Source organism: Simochromis diagramma, unplaced genomic scaffold, assembly GCF_900408965.1.
Source record: "Simochromis diagramma unplaced genomic scaffold, fSimDia1.1 OVJJ01000131.1, whole genome shotgun sequence".
Classification (NCBI taxonomy): Eukaryota; Metazoa; Chordata; class Actinopteri; order Cichliformes; family Cichlidae; genus Simochromis; species Simochromis diagramma.
In genome coordinates this window covers 6,629,224-6,646,902 of record NW_024387200.1, presented here as the reverse complement: position 1 = coordinate 6,646,902, position 17,679 = coordinate 6,629,224, and the positions used below count along the sequence as shown (strand labels likewise).

Here is a 17,679-nt window from a genome sequence, read left to right as displayed (position 1 = left end):
GATACAGTGTCACTACATCAGAGAAAAAAATAATGCTTTAATAGTGTGATGACTGTATGAATTTACCTAAAATTCACTTTATTTTGTACAGTGTTGACTTGGTTCAGTTATTACATCCAAGCATAGCTGTATGTATGTTTACTTTGAAAACAGGAACTGCTAATAGATAATAAGCAGACACGGGCAAGTTCACTCAAATGTAAGCAAATACAGCCTAAAACGTTCTGTTCAAGAACCCCCAAAATAGCTGTAGTTAGAAAAATAGGCAAAGAGAATTGTCTACTCAAACAGAAGAAAGACAAAGAATATTGAGTCCATTAAAAATAAGATTTTGTAGTTACAGTCCTGTGATCAGGATATCTGTGTTGTGTGTTGACGGCACAAGTTTCTCAGATTTTTGTCTAAAGAGGTGCTCACAGAATGAAACTTGTGGTCTCGAGAAAAAACCCAAAGTTGTCAGTGATGACTCTCCAACTTCCAGAGCTTTCACAACTTTGCTCTCTAATTTCTCACTGGGCAGCTTTGGTCGATGAGTTGAGGTTTGCATTTTATTTTTTTCAAGGCAGCTGTGATGATTATTAGTCTCCATTAATAACGCCCTTTGTTATCTGCACTTTGAGATGATACCGGAGAGTGGGTGTTGCTTTTGGTTAATTGCAATAATAAGGTCCTTGCCCCATCATTTCTGCTCTGTCATTCACACACTGTAGACACACAGTGCTGTACACACAGTTCCTGTACTCCTAAGCACACTATGAGGGCGGCCGTTTATCTTAGTACTCGTTATAGATCCTGCTCATTAGTGGTATTGCTGTTCACATGTCCTCCTAAATGTAAATATGTCAAGATATATATCTGTGTGTGTGTATTTTACATATCTTCATAGGTTGGGTTGAAATCTATCTTCCAGTGGTTGTGGTGCCTTTTCTGTTGGAGGCCAGAAGGAAGTGTGAGGATTCACCTCGCCCAGCCCTTTTCTGTCAAGGTACGCAGCAGGAAGCCCATGTCATTAAAAACCCCATTCAGCCGTACTGGTGTTTACTTTGAGCATGAGTTCTGAGCGTTTTAACAGTGGTTAAACAAACAGTCATGTTGTCCTAGTGGAAAGAAAGAAAGGCAGACATGTTTTTGTTGAAAAGAGCTGAGACTATTGTCTCGTGACGCTTTGTGGGATCATTTATTTATACACTCTTGTGCCAGTAAACAGAAAGCTTTGTCATAAATCACACTTTTCACATTGTAATAGTTAAATTAGCTTCACAAATGAGTTTTGAAATTATTTCATTTTAAATTAGTCTTAGTTAAAATTTCCTTTGAGCTGTAAAATCTAATTTATAGCATATTATATTAAGTAAATAATAAATCAATTTCTACATTTATGCCCTCTGTTTTCTGCACGTTGAGACTAGAGAGAGTGAGTGTAATTCAGCACACCACAAGAAAGATAATAAGTTAAATGCCTCTTTGGTTGGCATTATAGCTTTTCAGTAGGAAATTTGCAGGATACACTGTATCACTATATATTAGTTTTAGCTAGATATACCTAATAAACTGGAAATGGAGTTACTAATGGAGACTTTGTGCAGTTTTATGAACCCAGTTAACAAGAGCATTAGTTTTAAGTAATTTAAAGATGCAAATTTAAATCTCTTTGCATGTGCATGCGTGTGTAAACGATCCTGTGTGCGTGTGTTTGTGTGTAGGAGATGTGCGAATCAGGCAGGTGCAGAGTAGATGAATGGCTCCCTCTACAGGACCTGTTGCTTCCTGTTATCCTCAACAACCGGTAATCAAAGCTTCTGCATACATGCCTGTATGTGTGAGTGAACATTAATACTGCATATGAACAAACCACAGTGGAACTGCATTGTGTTTTATCTGCATCTGTGAAATTGAAAAGTTGTTTTCTCCTAAACTTTGAAGAACTTTTCTCTAAACCTTAAATCTGGCACGGATATGATGCAAGCACTGATGAGAGTTTTCATCCTCTTAGCCTCGGTCCAATTACCATCAACATTACACAGTCTGCCAGTGAAAAAACGATAACGGAAAGAAAATAACATCCCCGCTCAATCTCTGCTTGGCTTCTGACAAGCAGAGTGGCTTCTCCCATCATACATTTAATTCTTATGAGAGGGATGGAGGAAAAAACAGCCAGAGTCAAAGAGATGGCAAGCGATAGAAAAAGAGAGGAGTAGAGATGGGTAGTTAGATTGGATTGTCATCTGCATGTGAGCAACTTCAACTCTCTGCGCCTACATCATAAACATGCTTGGGCGCTGCTCAGTGCTTCTGCTGCACTCTGTTTTTCCCTAGCTGCTGAGGTTTCAGCTTTAGAGCATTTGCATATCATTTAACCGTTACATATATTTAATTCAGAATGCTACAAACACACTGTATCAGATACTGAAGCTTAGACATTTTAGTGTATGTATTTGCATGTTTTGATTTGAATGCAACCACATTTGGGAAGGAGCATTGGCTCACCTTTTAACTACGATATGTAAGAGCTGAAGAGACAGACAACTCTAAAACAAACAAAATGTTTTCCTGATCTTGTGCAAGACAGGATATAAACTGCTCAGCAGTTTTGTTTTGACAGTGCACTTAATTTTTTAATGGTTTGCAGTATATCATCAAGCATTAAGGGTGCCTTCACAGATATGACATATGTACTTGTATATAGGGATTCTATCATCAACAGATTCTGGGCAGCATGATAAACCTTTGGAGATTCTCTTTTTTTTCTTCGGTTTTTCCATGTAGCTCATAATAAGGTTTAAAGATACAGTGTTTAAAATTTCATCTCTAGATGTCAATGAATGAACTGAATTCAATGAAACAAGTAAATGAGTCAGTGAAGCTCATGCCTGTCCAATGACAATGATAGCGAGGTGAGTTGGTCAGCATATCCTGAACTTTTCTGTTGGTAAACTGTGTTGTTTTTGCTGCTGTTAGTTGGTGTTAGCCTCTGTTAGCGGCTGCTAGCTGGCATTAGAAAAACTTTCATTGTAGTAGATCTAAAATTGTTAGACTCAGACACTTAGTAAATAAACTTTCATATTATGTGAGAATTTAAACTGTTTATCAGAGGGAATGCCAAGCCTAACATTAGCTTGTTAGCTTCTAAAACACAGTTGTTGTTTTTTGGAAGCTTGGTGTAAGCTGTCTGGATACAGGTGAGATCGCATGTCCAGTCTACTGAAAATAGGTAATTGTGACTGTTTGCCTCATTGACTTCTCAGTGGATTTTAATTCTCATTATTTTGGGCACTACAGCCAACCGATGACAATAAAATGTAGAACTTTCTTTCTATATTTCACACATTACAGTAACCTGTGATTTATAATGGATGGTGAGATGGATAAGTGACTATATGACTGACACTGTTTACAAAAGTGCACACACTTTGTAACTTTTCTTAGTTGAAATGAACAATTTCTGTCTAAAATGTTTTGATATCTTCTCTTAAAAATAATATAGAACCAGAATGCATCAATGCTACACCACTTTTAACACAGCATCAGATAAACAGCTGAAAAACATTATTGCTCGTTATAGGCACAAATGTAGTGTGAAGTGATCCACTGAACTCTTACTGAACACTTTTAGAGTTAGCTTGAAATTGTGATGCATTTATTTATCTATTTTTTGGGTAAGTGAAATTATTATTGTGTAATATAATTATGTAATGAAATTATTCAATATAATTAGATAAGGCTGTTGAAAAATTTTTTTCAACTGGAGCAAATAATATCAAGACTGATTCACATGATTTCTTACACAACTCCCCGGACAATGAGTCCACTTCACTTCAACACATTCAAATCGCTGACGGCCAATACAGGATCTTTTTAGTTCAGAGACTATGTTATTATTCTTTAAAGTTATAATCATTTCAGTTTCGTTCCTTGTTTAATGAGTGCTTTGTTTGCTGTGATAATTGCAGTTGTGGTTTAATACACCTCCAAAGACTCATTGAGCACAAATAGAAAGGAACAGCTAGTGCTGCTGTTTATGGCGTCTCTCAATATTTTTCCATTTACAACATTAAGTATATTAATTATAAATTATAGTAATTAACATAGTTGTTTTTTGTGGAGTGGTTAGCACTGTCATTTCACAGCAAGAGGATCCTGGGTTTGAATTTAGCTGTGTCTGCATGAGTTCTCTCTGGGTTCTCCGGTTTCCTCTCACAGTCCATGCATGTAAGGTCACCTGATATCTGCTGGGTCAGTACTTGCCATGATGGTGAGAGTGTGTGATTATCTGTCTACATGTTGGCCCTGTGATGGACTGGCGACCTGACCAGGGGCTACCCCCGACTCTGGGCCAGTGACAGCTGGGATAGACTCCAGCCCCCCTGGGATCCTGAATTGGATAAGCAACAAATAACGGATGGATGGATGGCTAGAAAAAAGGCCAGGAATGGTCATCATCTCATTTTGTACGCTAGATAAACTATCGCATACTAAGTGCAGAGCCTGCTTCACAATAAAAGCAACCCCATGTTTTAATGTGAGATGGCTCTTATATGGAATACAAAATGCGAATCGTGAAAGGCTGCTGCAGAACAGCATGCAGCACTTTTGCCCGTCCCCAGTGACTCCATGTGGCTTTGACAAAAAAACCCGACAGAACCAATTTGTCCTCTCGAGAGCGGTGGTTTGCATGGGTGTACACGCGTAAATGTCTCATGTTTATTTAAAACATGTAACAGTTCGTGGGCAGATTTGTTTACTTTCACCACCAACCCTCCTGGCTTACCAGTGCATTTGATCTGCAGCTAGATTTGAGTCAAAATTAAACTGAAAGTGTTCAATTTGTTTTACTTTTACTATTTTATTTGTTAAGCCATTAGTCTGTTATATTTGTTTTATTTGCTGTCAATGCAGATTGCTTAAAATATGATTGATCTTTACAAACACAGGTCGGGTTTGGGTTTCAAAGCGTCTGAAAGCTTTATAGCTACTCTGTAGACCTAATCTAAGAGATTATTTTTTTCTTCACTTTACAATAGTTTCATTTTTTTAGCTATAAATTAAATAAATAATGTTTCCAGTTCTATAATGTAATACCTCTAAAAAATGTTAAAGAAAAGAAATATACTAGATAATTATAAATACCCCACTGCAGTCACATGTGGTAAAAATTTATATACTTAGACCTTTAATAATGTCTGTGAGCTCATTTATACTTACTAGGCTGCCTAATCTTCATCAAAATAAGAAAAGTTAAGTTGTACTTTATTTTCCCCAAAGCTGAAAAGGCTTTGTTACAGCCAGTTAAAGTACCTTTGATAAGTAGGCATTATAAATTTCACTGGAGGTCTCACCATTTCTCCCATATAATATACAACTTAAATATTTTACCAAGAGGCTTTATAAGATCCTCTTGAGCCTCCATGTAGATAATGCTGACAAAGTAAAAGGCAGATTGGAATCTGACCTGGTTACTATAGAGCCGGAGGCCTGGAGTGGCCTCTATGGCCTGTGCAGCTCTCCAGTGTCCTGGTCTTTAACTCTGCTTGGGAGAGGCAATTCAAGATTTTACACAGGCTGTACATTATTCCTGAAGGAATCCAGCCTTGTCCAAGTATTATGCTAAATGTCAGTCTTCTGTAAGATCTTATTTTCATTGTCTGTGGAGCTGCCCCCCATGTCCAGTAGTATAAAGTAATTTTTAAGCATGCTCTACATCTTGCTGCAAGGACTTGCCTGCTGGGATATTGAGCATGTGGATCAATAATAAAACTCCTAATCAGTCACTGCAAGTTGGGACAATTATGATTCCATTTGAAGCCTTAAAGATAAGCCTTTCCTGTTCTAGCAGTATAGGAAAGAGACCCGTGTAACTACCTGGGTGTCTCTCTCGTCGGATGAGGTTGAGGCTTGCAGATCTGGCCTGGAAAAAGGATGTGATGCCATTGTTTAATATGACACTACCCTCTCGTCCATGGATTCTCTGGACTCATTTTTACTGTTACTATTAGTACAAAACAAAGGGTTAGTAGGGAGAAGAGACATCCTCCTGGGGGATGTAACATGATGAAATAAATATGTGAATTGGGATCCTTAGCATTAATTTCAGTGGATCGGAAACACATCGGAAAAAGTGTTTCCAAAGTTTTCTTCTTTTTCCATGCAGATTATACTTCTGCTACGATTGCACAAAGTTACAACAACATCCCTTTTAATTCAGTTAAAGATACAGTGTGGAAAACTAAAGTACGATGTACCACCAAACTGTTGAAACTGGTGTGAACATCTACTGTGTCAGCACAACAAGCTGTTTTGCTCATCAGTTTTCCCATTTCAGTTGTTATTTGTCTCTTTGCCATCGCGGACAAGAGACCAGCTCTCTTTACATAGAACACTTTGAGCGCCACATCCTTCTGTCTCTCTTTCTATGGCATCATCTCTTCTATATAAGATAAATAAATGAAAATCTAAATTTATGCGGGTATTCTTCTCTTTTCACTCCCCCTTTTTTTTTTTTCTTTGAAGCGCTGGCAGTGCATTCGGGCAGAGGAGAGTGTCGTGGCTCCTGCCGTCTTCTTATTATGCATCTGAACTTGAAGAGCCAAGTCGGTCGGAGAGAAACCTCAGCATTGCCATCATCCTCCACCTCATCTTCTGTAAGTACAGGATTATCTTCCTTGCTGAATAGTAAATGAGTCTATAATGGTATGCAAATTGTGCTGCATAATCTGTGTGTGTGTTTGTGTGTATGTGTGCGTCTAGCTGCAACTTCCTGCATGGCTGTGATGCCCACCAGTCTTATGTCCAGTCTTCTGCTGTACAAACACCGCAAGGTTCGTGTGTCAGCCCCTGTGTAGATGCAAACAAGTTTCCTCTTGCTGCTGTGAGTGTTAAAATCTGCTGCTACCCCTCTAAGGATCCATCAACACTCCAAGCGGCTCATAAACAGAATTGTTTTTTTTTTTCGTGCAAGTGTAGTAGAGTGTGACAGTGATTTTCTGAGTCATACCCACCAGTCTCTAACTAATGTCAGCAGATGGTTAATGTTCATGTCTGATTTTGGAATTCGATTTTTCCTTCTTCTCTCCTCCGCAGGGTGTAAGTACATCTGTTCTGTGTCGTGATGTGGCTTGGCTCACAGAGGAACTTTTGTTCAGGAACAAAGACGTCGGCTTTGGGGGAAGTTTGACAGAGGTTGTCCACTACTCCCTGTCTCTGCTCGCCCCTCACCTCATCATAGCTGCTGCTCCATCCAAGTCAGTTTCCTGTCATAAAAGAAAAATGCTGATGAGCTGTTGCTCATCAATAATACATTCTACCTTTTATTATTTTTCCTTTTGGTACACACCTCTCCAATTCTAGGAAAGACCCATTGATTGTGCCCTGTCCTTCTCTTGCTGCCACACTTCACCTCTCCTACATGGCAAAGACGGTCACACACGCCTTTATTTCGGAGGCTGTTGGGGGTGAGTGACTTTGAAGGCATGCGTTTTATGTAGGTAACATAATTTTCGTGGACGTTTATTTATCTATCATCTTGTCACCATCACCATGTGTTCTGGCAGGCACCGTATTTTTCGTAGGAGGCCTTGGCAGTTACTCTGTTGGCATGTCAGCTTGGAAAATCAGTTCTAGAGAAAACATTTTAATTTTTAAGAATTTATTATGCGTGACATTTAGGGGTTAGCAAGTTTTTAGCAGTGTCAGGGAGTGTGCACACAGAAAGAGTTTTTTTTAAACTAGAAAGTGTCAGCAGTGGAATTAAACTGTTTCATTTTAAGTTTACATTTCTTTAATGTCCATCGCTTCCAGCTTTAGGAGTATGTAGAGATTCGGATATATTGCTTGAACTCGAACCTAAACGTATAGTGGGGGTGCGCTGGGAATAGTTGCGTCAGGTATATCGGCTGCACATTTATGATGTGAATTTGCTGTTTCACCACATCCTAAAGTTGCTCTATTGGATGATAAAGCACAGAGATAGTATAGTTTTTAAGTTGTTATTAGTGTTCAATTTTTATTTTGTTTTGACTTTTTGCCTTTAATTCAGTTTAGTTTCAGTTACTTTCCAGAGCAGGTAGGCTCATTTTAGTAGTTTTTTGAAACTGTGAAGTTTCACTTTAGTTTTTTTATTACTTTCAGCTTTAGTTTTAGTCTTTATTAATTATTGTTGTATAGAGGGCATATGTCAGATGCAAGATTTAAGAAGATTAGTACAGGTATTACTGCAAAAACAAAGAACTTTTTAAAGCATCGACTCACGGTCTTGTAGATGTCCAAATGATTCAATAAATATGTCCATCAAAGCCTCATCAGACAAGTTTTGATAAAAATGTGTTACCAAAATAACAAGCACTTAATCAAAGGATATTTCCTCTAGTTTAGTTCGTTTTAAAGGTTCACAGAATTGTTTGTTTTTTTTGTTTTGTTTTTTCAAAAGTCGAGTATTTATTTTAATTTAGTTAACTAAGATTTTTATTACATCTAGTTTTAGTTTTTAGTTTAGTTTTAGTTAACTATAAAATGTAATCCACTACAGATTACAGCATATATGCCCCAAAATGTATATTGTAATGTATTCCGTTACGTTACTCAATGAGAGTAACGTATTCTGAATACTTTGGATTACTTAATATATTATCATGCTTTTTTACAACTACGTGAATGTACTATTGCTGTGTGGTTTGTTACTATTACTAAACGCTACTCGCCATACCAATACCAACTAGATGTTTAAATCTTAATATAAAATGAGTAACAGTAGGTTGACATTTGGTAACGCTGCACTTTTAGCAGCGATCTCGCATACAAAACTATTCCGCGCGTATATAAAACAGGTCCGCGGCTCCGAACCGTAGTAAAGGGACCTCTGGCTAATACGGGCTCGTAGCCAAAAACTAGCTTTACTTTGTTGTCTGGGTCAACTTTGCTAGCGAGAGACAGAGAGAGGCGTTGAAAGGCTGCTCCAACGGAACTTATTGTTTCAGAGGAAAACACGAACACAGCGTACAGTCGAGTCTTAATAGCTTACTTACAACTGGGCTCGTCAGGCACTCTTTTTGGCTGCAGTGGTTATTATTATATTTACATGCTTCCAGCTCCCGTTTCTGATCGGTGACAACTCGTACTTTTCCACTCGCCTTTTTCTCCCTCCTCGCGCTCACAGACACATTACGGGTATGGCAGTGGAAATGCCAAAAATAGAGAGGGCATAGCCTAACATATGAAACAGGAAAATACCGGCGTGTAATCCATTTATTTCAACAAAGTAACTGTATTCTGAATACCACCTTTTTAAACGGTAACTGTAACGGAATACAGTTACTCATATTTTGTGTTTTAAATACGTAACGGCGGTACATGTATTCCGTTACTCCCCAACACTGTTGACAGAGAATCAGATCTGATGACTGTGGAGCCCATTTGAGTAACCATCTCAAAGTACAGTTTGAGATGGTTTGAGTTTTGTGACATGGCTCATTATCCTGCTGGAACGAGCCATCAGAAGCTGAGTACATGTGGTGACAAAGGGATGACATGTTGTACATTCAGAGATGCTCTTCTGCATGCCCTGTTTGTAGCGAGCTGTTATGTAAGTTATTGTTGCCTTCCTGTCAGTCTGGCATCCTCTTCTGACCTCTGACATCAGCAAGGCATTTTTGCCCAGAGAATTGCAGCTCACTGGATATTTTCTCTTTTTCTGACCATTCTCTATAAAGTCTAGAGATGGTTGAGTGGGAAAATCCCAGTAGGTCAGCAGTTTCTGAAATTATCAGTCTGTCTTGCATCACCAACTGTACCATGTACACAGCCACTTAAATCACCTTTCCTCCACATTCTGATGCAGTTTGAACTTCAGCAGATAGTCTTGATCATGTCTGCGTGTCTAAATGTATCAAGCTTTCATGTGACTGGCCAGTGATAGTATATCAAAGTAGTAGTATATAGTATATGTCAAATTTAAAACACCAGTACTAGAGTTGCAGTATTTTAGTTTTTGTTGGCTGAAGCCTGTCAGATAACTCTTACAGGTTTTATTTAGATCTTTCCGTGGCTGCATTTCAATTTCAGTCACTACAAATAAGGCCCTGTGAGCTAAACTGTACATCAACTGTCTTGTAGACAGTTGGCAGTTGCTTCAGTGACCATCCATGAGCAAGACATGGACAGCAAATCAGACTACAAATGCAAGATGTGCATTAGGGTCACAGTTGTATGGAATGCATGTAATTGAATCAAACTGTATAACACGTGGCACCATTAAAAACCTCCTCTTTTGGATAGAGACCGGAAATCCCTGGTTTAAATTTGATTGTGTTATCTCCTGTGTAAAATTATGATAATGGGCACATACTGAAAGTCTATCATAACCAACATATGGTGTTCACATATGCTGATTGTGCTCTTTACATTTTATTTCCATTCCCATTATGCATTCAGGAAATAGATGTCCTGGATGCGAGCAGGAGGAAATAGAAGTGTGGAGGTTTGATTATGGATGGGCGTCCAAGTCATTCATTTCCTTTAAAAGACATAGTTTGCCTTCTGTCACAGACACACACAGATTTTTGTGTTTTAATATCCACAGCTATATTTTTTTCCCCCACATTTTTTTTTAAACAACCTACACCTGTACCACAGATATTGCTGAAAGCAATAATCTAAAGAGTATTGGCACTGAATATCTGGTGTTTTAATTTACAGAATTATCCAGTGTCTTGTGTTTTTCTTTGGTGTTTTGGTTGGGAACAGAGCGATAATACATGACAGTAATATATGGTAATCGTCTAATGGCAGAAATCCTAAACCGTAAATCTATACTTTACCAGATCCTCAAGCCCAGAGCTATCTGCTGAAATCTTATTTTCATGCTGACAGGCAGACAGGAATGAAGCCATAGAAACTGTAGCCCCATTTTAGGATTCCTGGTGGAGGTAAAAATAATGGTTTGAAGTACAGGAAGCTACTTCTCCAGCATGATTCACTGTTCCTGCATGACCTCTTTTGGTTGTATAGGAAGTGAAACTGGTGGGCAGGGGGCTTTGTACTGCTGAAAGTCTCTTTGTTGTATATTCATACATGGGTGCTAACCTCAAGTGGTAAAAATAAGTTGCATCAGGTCCTGTATACAGTACGTTGTTGTGATGTTGTAGCAAATCGAAAGAGCGATGTGATAAACACACATTTGGGGTTAGCAATAGTCAAATCTCCCCCGCCTCCATAATGGTTTTTGTTTAAAGTGGCTGTGTTATGCTCATTTCCTGCTTCACAGTTTTATTCTTGGACTCTACTGGATTAGCTTTTCATGATTCATAACGATTTATGTTATGCTGGGCATGGTGCGGTCCCTCAGGTTATTCCCTAGCCTGCAACAAGCAGTTTTACCACTTTGCAAACAGATAAGTTAAAAGGGTGGTCGAGATTACCATAATAGAAACGCCCACTTTTATTAACCTCATCCGGAGCCAAGAGTAGGAAAAAAGCTGTTTGAAGCCTGAGCTTTTGTCCATAGTAGTCATGTGCCCTTGAGGTGTTGCTGCTCACTACTTGGGACCAGAAATACTAGTCAGTTAAACAAGTAGCAAAATAAAATCCTTCTTTTATTTTATTAATATACACTGGCAGTGCCCTGTCATCAAGAGGTTACAATGACACTTGCCGACCTTCTTTATGCGATGGGAAGTTGTAAAGAAGCGAGGTGAAAAGCTCCATGAATGAGCGCAGTTCTGCAGTAATTTGATGCAGAAAATAAATGGCTGTAAGTGTGCAGAGCCAGAGTAAAATTACATATAACTGTCAGGCTGGAGCAATACCTAACCACACTGAGTGCAGGCAGTGTACTGTGGATGATAACTTAGCACAGCACAGCTAAAATTAACAGCACTCTGTTAATCGATCTCACATATGTGTGTTCTTATTTTTAGACTAGTTGACCAGTTAATGACTAGTAAACTAGTTAACAGGAATATCTCAAGTCATTTTTTTAAATTTTTGTTTACTTTTTTGTTTTGTCTTTACTTTACAAACTGCCTGGAGGTGACTGCAGTTTTGATTTGGTGCTGTATGAATATAAAACTGAATTTAATAAAATAAGGTATAATGGATTCACTTCACAGGTTTCTCCATCAGGTTTGAATTTCCCGAGGTGTGACAGCTGCACAGTTTAGGAACATGAACAATCTGGATGTCAAGACTTTTCCACCAGGACATGAAAAAGCAGGATAATTGGGATTGAGAATGTAAACAAAGACTTAATAACACTTGTGTAAATGACGGAAATCCTAGCTCACGCTTATCAGCAAAATCTCATCAGTGTATCTATTTTCCAAAGAGCGTGTGTAATAGCTAACAGATTTCAGCCAAATTGTAACCTACTTAGCTGTTATAAACAAACACTTGCTTTGCCACACAACACCTGTGCTGCACATTTGGTCTTGAGGAGGCAAACAATAAAATGTTTGTGTTCGTAGCGTGTGCGGTGTCAGCCATGCTGTGCGAGGTGGCTCACAGTGGCGTCAGCAGCAGCGTGCGGAGTGACGTGGAAGGAGTGGAGGTCAAAGGTGACACGGAGTTTGATGTGGTGCTCTGCCAGTCTGAGCTCACTGCAAGAGCCTTGCAGCTCTGCCATCTCCTGCCTCCGGGCTTCATGCCAGTGAGTTTGAATTCATATCTCTCACACACATACATACACACACACACACACACACACACACACACACACACACACACACACACACACACACACACACACAGCCAGCGTGTCTCATTCAATGGATGTTTAATGGAGCTGAACAGCCATTCATCCTGCTCTGCTGCCTCTGTCTCAGCCAGAGAGAGGTTTTGGATTGTATGCGTGCACTGTGTATCTGTGTGTGTGTGTGTGTGTGTGTGTGTGTACATGCTCCATCAAACTGACTTCAAGGGCTCCGAATCTGAGCCAGAAATACTATTCCTTTTTGTTTGCCCACCTTTCATTTCGGCAGCTGCTCTTTCTTGTCTCTGCTGCTTGCAGCTACATTTCTCTCCCCATTCCTCACAGAGAAACATCTCTCCTGCTCTGATTCCCCTCCCGGGCACCCCTTATTCTCGTTCTAAGATGATTCCTACGTCTCTACTACACACCTTATGTTCCCTGTCAGCCGTCTCCCTCTGCATTTTTTAGATATGTGATTGACTGAAGCTGTTTGTAACCTTGCCTCACCATTGAATCATTTGCCCTCTCACGTTTTCTCAATAGCCTTGTCAGTCTTCCCAGAGTTTCGCGCTGGATGCCATTGACAGTCTGGTTCGCTGTGGCATCCTGATCCAGGAAGAAGTAAGAAAAATTTTAATAGTTTTAAAAGTTGGGCCTTATAAAACTGCATAATTTAACAAACAAAACTGCACTGAAATCTTGTCCTAAAGGTAGTTTAATGAATTAAATATGTAATAGATCTGGTGTGTGTTTTACCCAAAGATGCAATTTTAATGTTACCTTCAACTCTTTAATGTTTTCTTTGTTTGAATTTGGTTTTATAACTATTTAAGTTACTCTGTACTCATTGGAGACTTATATCATACACCTCCACAATCTAATGCAGTCCAGTACCGCTAATGAGGCCACAGTTCACCAGAGGATGGTTTTGTACTACAGGGAGTGCAGAATTATTAGGCAAATGAGTATTTTGTCCACATCATCCTCTTCATGCATGTTGTCCTACTCCAAGCTGTATAGGCTCGAAAGACAAAATTAGGTGATGTGCATCTCTGTAATGAGAAGGGGTGTGGTCTAATGACATCAACACCCTATATCAGGTGTGCATAATTATTAGGCAACGTCCTTTCCTTTGGCAAAATGGGTCAAAAGAAGGACTTGACAGGCTCAGAAAAGTCAAAAATAGTGAGATATCTTGCAGAGGGATGCAGCAGTCTCAAAATTGCAAAGCTTCTGAAGTGTGATCATCGAACAATCAAGCGTTTCATTCAAAACAGTCAACAGGGTCGCAAGAAGCGCGTGGAAAAACCAAGGCGCAAAATAACTGCCCATGAACTGAGAAAAGTCAAGCGTGCAGCTGCCAAGATGCCACTTGCCACCAGTTTGGCCATATTTCAGAGCTGCAACATCACTGGAGTGCCCAAAAACACAAGGTGTGCAATACTCAGAGACATGGCCAAGGTAAGAAAGGCTGAAAGACGACCACCACTGAACAAGACACACAAGCTGAAACGTCAAGACTGGGCCAAGAAATATCTCAAGACTGGTTTTTCTAAGGTTTTATGGACTGATGAAATGAGAGTGAGTCTTGATGGGCCAGATGGATGGGCCCGTGGCTGGATTGGTAAAGGGCAGAGAGCTCCAGTCCGACTCAGACGCCAGCAAGGTGGAGGTGGAGTACTGGTTTGGGCTGGTATCATCAAAGATGAGCTTGTGGGGCCTTTTCGGGTTGAGGATGGAGTCAAGCTCAACTCCCAGTCCTACTGCCAGTTTCTGGAAGACACCTTCTTCAAGCAGTGGTACAGGAAGAAGTCTGCATCCTTCAAGAAAAACATGATTTTCATGCAGGACAATGCTCCATCACACGCGTCCAAGTACTCCACAGCGTGGCTGGCAAGAAAGGGTATAAAAGAAGAAAAACTAATGACATGGCCTCCTTGTTCACCTGATCTGAACCCCATTGAGAACCTGTGGTCCATCATCAAATGTGAGATTTACAAGGAGGGAAAACAGTACACCTCTCTGAACAGTGTCTGGGAGGCTGTGGTTGCTGCTGCACGCAATGTTGATGGTGAACAGATCAAAACACTGACAGAATCCATGGATGGCAGGCTTTTGAGTGTCCTTGCAAAGAAAGGTGGCTATATTGGTCGCTGATTTGTTTTTGTTTTGTTTTTGAATGTCAGAAATGTATATTTGTGAATGTGGAGATGTTATATTGGTTTCACTGGTAAAAATAAATAATTGAAATGGGTATATATTTGTTTTTTGTTAAGTTGCCTAATAATTATGCACAGTAATAGTCACCTGCACACACAGATATCCCCCTAAAATAGCTAAAACTAAAAACAAACTAAAAACTACTTCCAAGAACATTCAGCTTTGATATTAATGAGTTTTTTGGGTTCATTGAGAACATGGTTGTTGTTCAATAATAAAATTATTCCTCAAAAATACAACTTGCCTAATAATTCTGCACTCCCTGTAGAGAGCGTTATATTGCATTGCTTTTAGACTTCAGTAGAAATCAGGTTCATTTAACTCTTTACCCCTTTAAAGCCCACTAGGAGTAACTCTTGAAGCCTTTTTCTGAACGCATTTCAGGTCTGCTTGCAGGAAAAGAAGTGTCTGGGTTTTCACCAGAAGGCTCTGTCTATAAAGGTTCCCTTGGAAAAAACTACTCCAGTGGTGGTCAAACCACATCTTTATTTATAGATACTGAGATATCAAAACTCGTGGTTAAGGGTGCAGGGCGGTCGTCAAATGACGTCTTTATGGGGGAAAGAGTTAAAGACACAATGTCATCCATTTATCCCGTGGTCTCAATTATATTTTGCATATTATATTAACCAGAGCTTGCTTCTGTCTGTTCTGCCCACTATCCTCTGGAGGTTCCCAGGGATGTTCCCATCTGTGATTTCTGGAAGAAACAGGAGGGTCCTCTGAACTGGACCACTTCTGACGACCCTTATCACAGCGATTCTGACTGCGAGGAGCCGGACCTTTGCTCCTATAAGGTACAGAAGACCACTGGCTTTCCTGAGCCTCTGTAGCTCCTTCATCTCTCTTCTGTTGTGTGCAGTATAGAGCTGGTTCCACATCTTTCCACTGAGAGAAATAAAAAGACTGGATAGACTGAAAAGTTACATAAAAAAGTTGAAATGACTCATTTCAACGTCTGAAGTGAGTAGGCTTCATAGACACTGAAGTGACAGTTGAAATTTAAGGCCCACATCTGTTATGAAGCCTTAAGATCTGGTTGGCCGTGATTTTCTTCCCACGGATATTAACTCATCGTTCTCTAAGTAGCACTACTTAACATTCAGCTCTCCGATATGTTTATTATGGTAGTTTGTTCTCAAAAGGCACCGTTGTGGGACTGGCTGTGCGCTGGCCCAAACTGCCTACAGGACATGCACAGAAAATACCAGAACAACCACATGAAATACAACTTTAAAGCAACTGAATCTCCATTATAAAAGCACCCGCATGGATAGAGCCCACATCCTGAATGCCAATTAGCAGTAAGGTCTTAGATTTAAAAGAAGTCCAACTGTCGTGACTGTTGGACGTGATATCCGACTTCCAAGGTGTCCAATTCACCAGCTGTCAAAGGTGCAGGCATGTTATTCGTATTCACTGCAGAGAAACTTTGAGGTGATGGTCTTGGGAGTCGTGACTGTGCAAATGTAAATCTGCATAGAGAAAGAGCAGCAGTTTTATCACACTGATGTGAGCAGGCATACTATTTAACAGCTCTGCTGGCAGCTATGGAGATAGCAGTAGCATTAACCAATGAAGCGTTTTAAATGCAAGCTTCAGCATCATAGAATCCAGTAAAGATGAGGATATTGTTATTCAAAGTTTTAGCATCCACATGCTTGGAAGCATTTTGTTTTGCCAGATGATGGAAAAGGTAAGAAACTGCATATTTGCTTATCGCACATTAAAGAACCATAATGGCCGTGGGTGCTGGCATCTTAAAATGGCTTTTCTTGTTTAAATCTCGGAACAATGAACATTTGCTAACACTGTGAATAGTCGACACTATGAGCAGTTTAAAAAGAAAAAAAAGGTGATACCAGCACTTTACATTATGTTTTGCAATAGAGAGCATTTTCAAAGACTTCAGTGTATTAAGTCTTTATAGATGTGTTGGTTATAATATGTAGGACATTCAGTTATATGTGCCCACCACCTGTCTGTTTACAAAAGGCAAGCCATATATAGATTTGGTGCTTTTCAAGTCTGCCACTGAGCTCTGCATCATCATTGCTTCATTGCTTCCAAAAACACATCACCCTCCACCTCCTTGCCTCCTTCCTCCTAATAGTATTTAGTTGTACTTTAGTTGGTAATGTTAATTTGTTCATATTTGTTAAAGGTTGTGTATCCCAGGTTCTGTGAAAGGAGTATTGTGAGCTCAGTGGTGCTTTGTGTGTGCTTCCTGGGATTTATTTCAAGCATCACATGAGAAAAGTCATACAGGCAAACAAAACTGTACTTTGTAATTCTCCAGTAAATAGTGGAAATCTACACCTACACTTTCAAATGAAAAAGAGCTGGCACATATACTTCAAGCTCGGGGAAAAAAACATCTAATGGTGTTACATTTTAGCTTCAGGGCATTTTTATGTTCCTATTAGATCATTTTATGATATGGACTGATAAATGGACTGCCGTTATATAGGGCTTTTATCAAAGTGCCTTACAATTTGCCTCCCACATGCCCATTTACACACACACTTGTGTTTCCATTACCTCACAATCATTTCCTACAAACTTACAGACTAAAACTGCCACTTTTCTGAACCTAATTTTACCTTAAACTAAGTTTTCACAGAAAAACTCAAATTAGAACCTTTTTTCTTCCCAAACAGGAGTCAGGTGGTCAGAGCAAGACTGATTGTGCAGATTTATATACCCACAACCTGAGCCATACAAGTATGCACACAGAAACTAGTGGCAGTAAGGTGCCACGAAGATACTACCTAACCATAACC

The 17,679-nt window shown here is 39.5% G+C and overlaps 1 protein-coding gene across 12 annotated transcripts in view; it reads left to right on the top strand.

Annotated features, from left to right (window-relative positions):
• The window catches only part of gpat2 (glycerol-3-phosphate acyltransferase 2, mitochondrial), a 168,480-nt gene that overhangs the window by 140,718 nt on the left and 10,083 nt on the right, over window positions 1–17,679 (top strand). For 11 of the 12 annotated variants that reach the window (XM_040050513.1, XM_040050517.1, XM_040050508.1 and 8 more), the window contains 9 exons: window positions 887–985; window positions 1,704–1,786; window positions 6,508–6,638; window positions 6,745–6,815; window positions 7,078–7,238; window positions 7,345–7,448; window positions 12,453–12,634; window positions 13,220–13,297; window positions 15,568–15,693. In XM_040050513.1, coding sequence (XP_039906447.1) covers window positions 887–985; window positions 1,704–1,786; window positions 6,508–6,638; window positions 6,745–6,815; window positions 7,078–7,238; window positions 7,345–7,448; window positions 12,453–12,634; window positions 13,220–13,297; window positions 15,568–15,693 — 1,035 coding nt within the window. The remainder of the gene's footprint in view (window positions 1–886; window positions 986–1,703; window positions 1,787–6,507; window positions 6,639–6,744; window positions 6,816–7,077; window positions 7,239–7,344; window positions 7,449–12,452; window positions 12,635–13,219; window positions 13,298–15,567; window positions 15,694–17,679) is intronic. The other variant, XM_040050515.1, reaches the window with a different exon arrangement.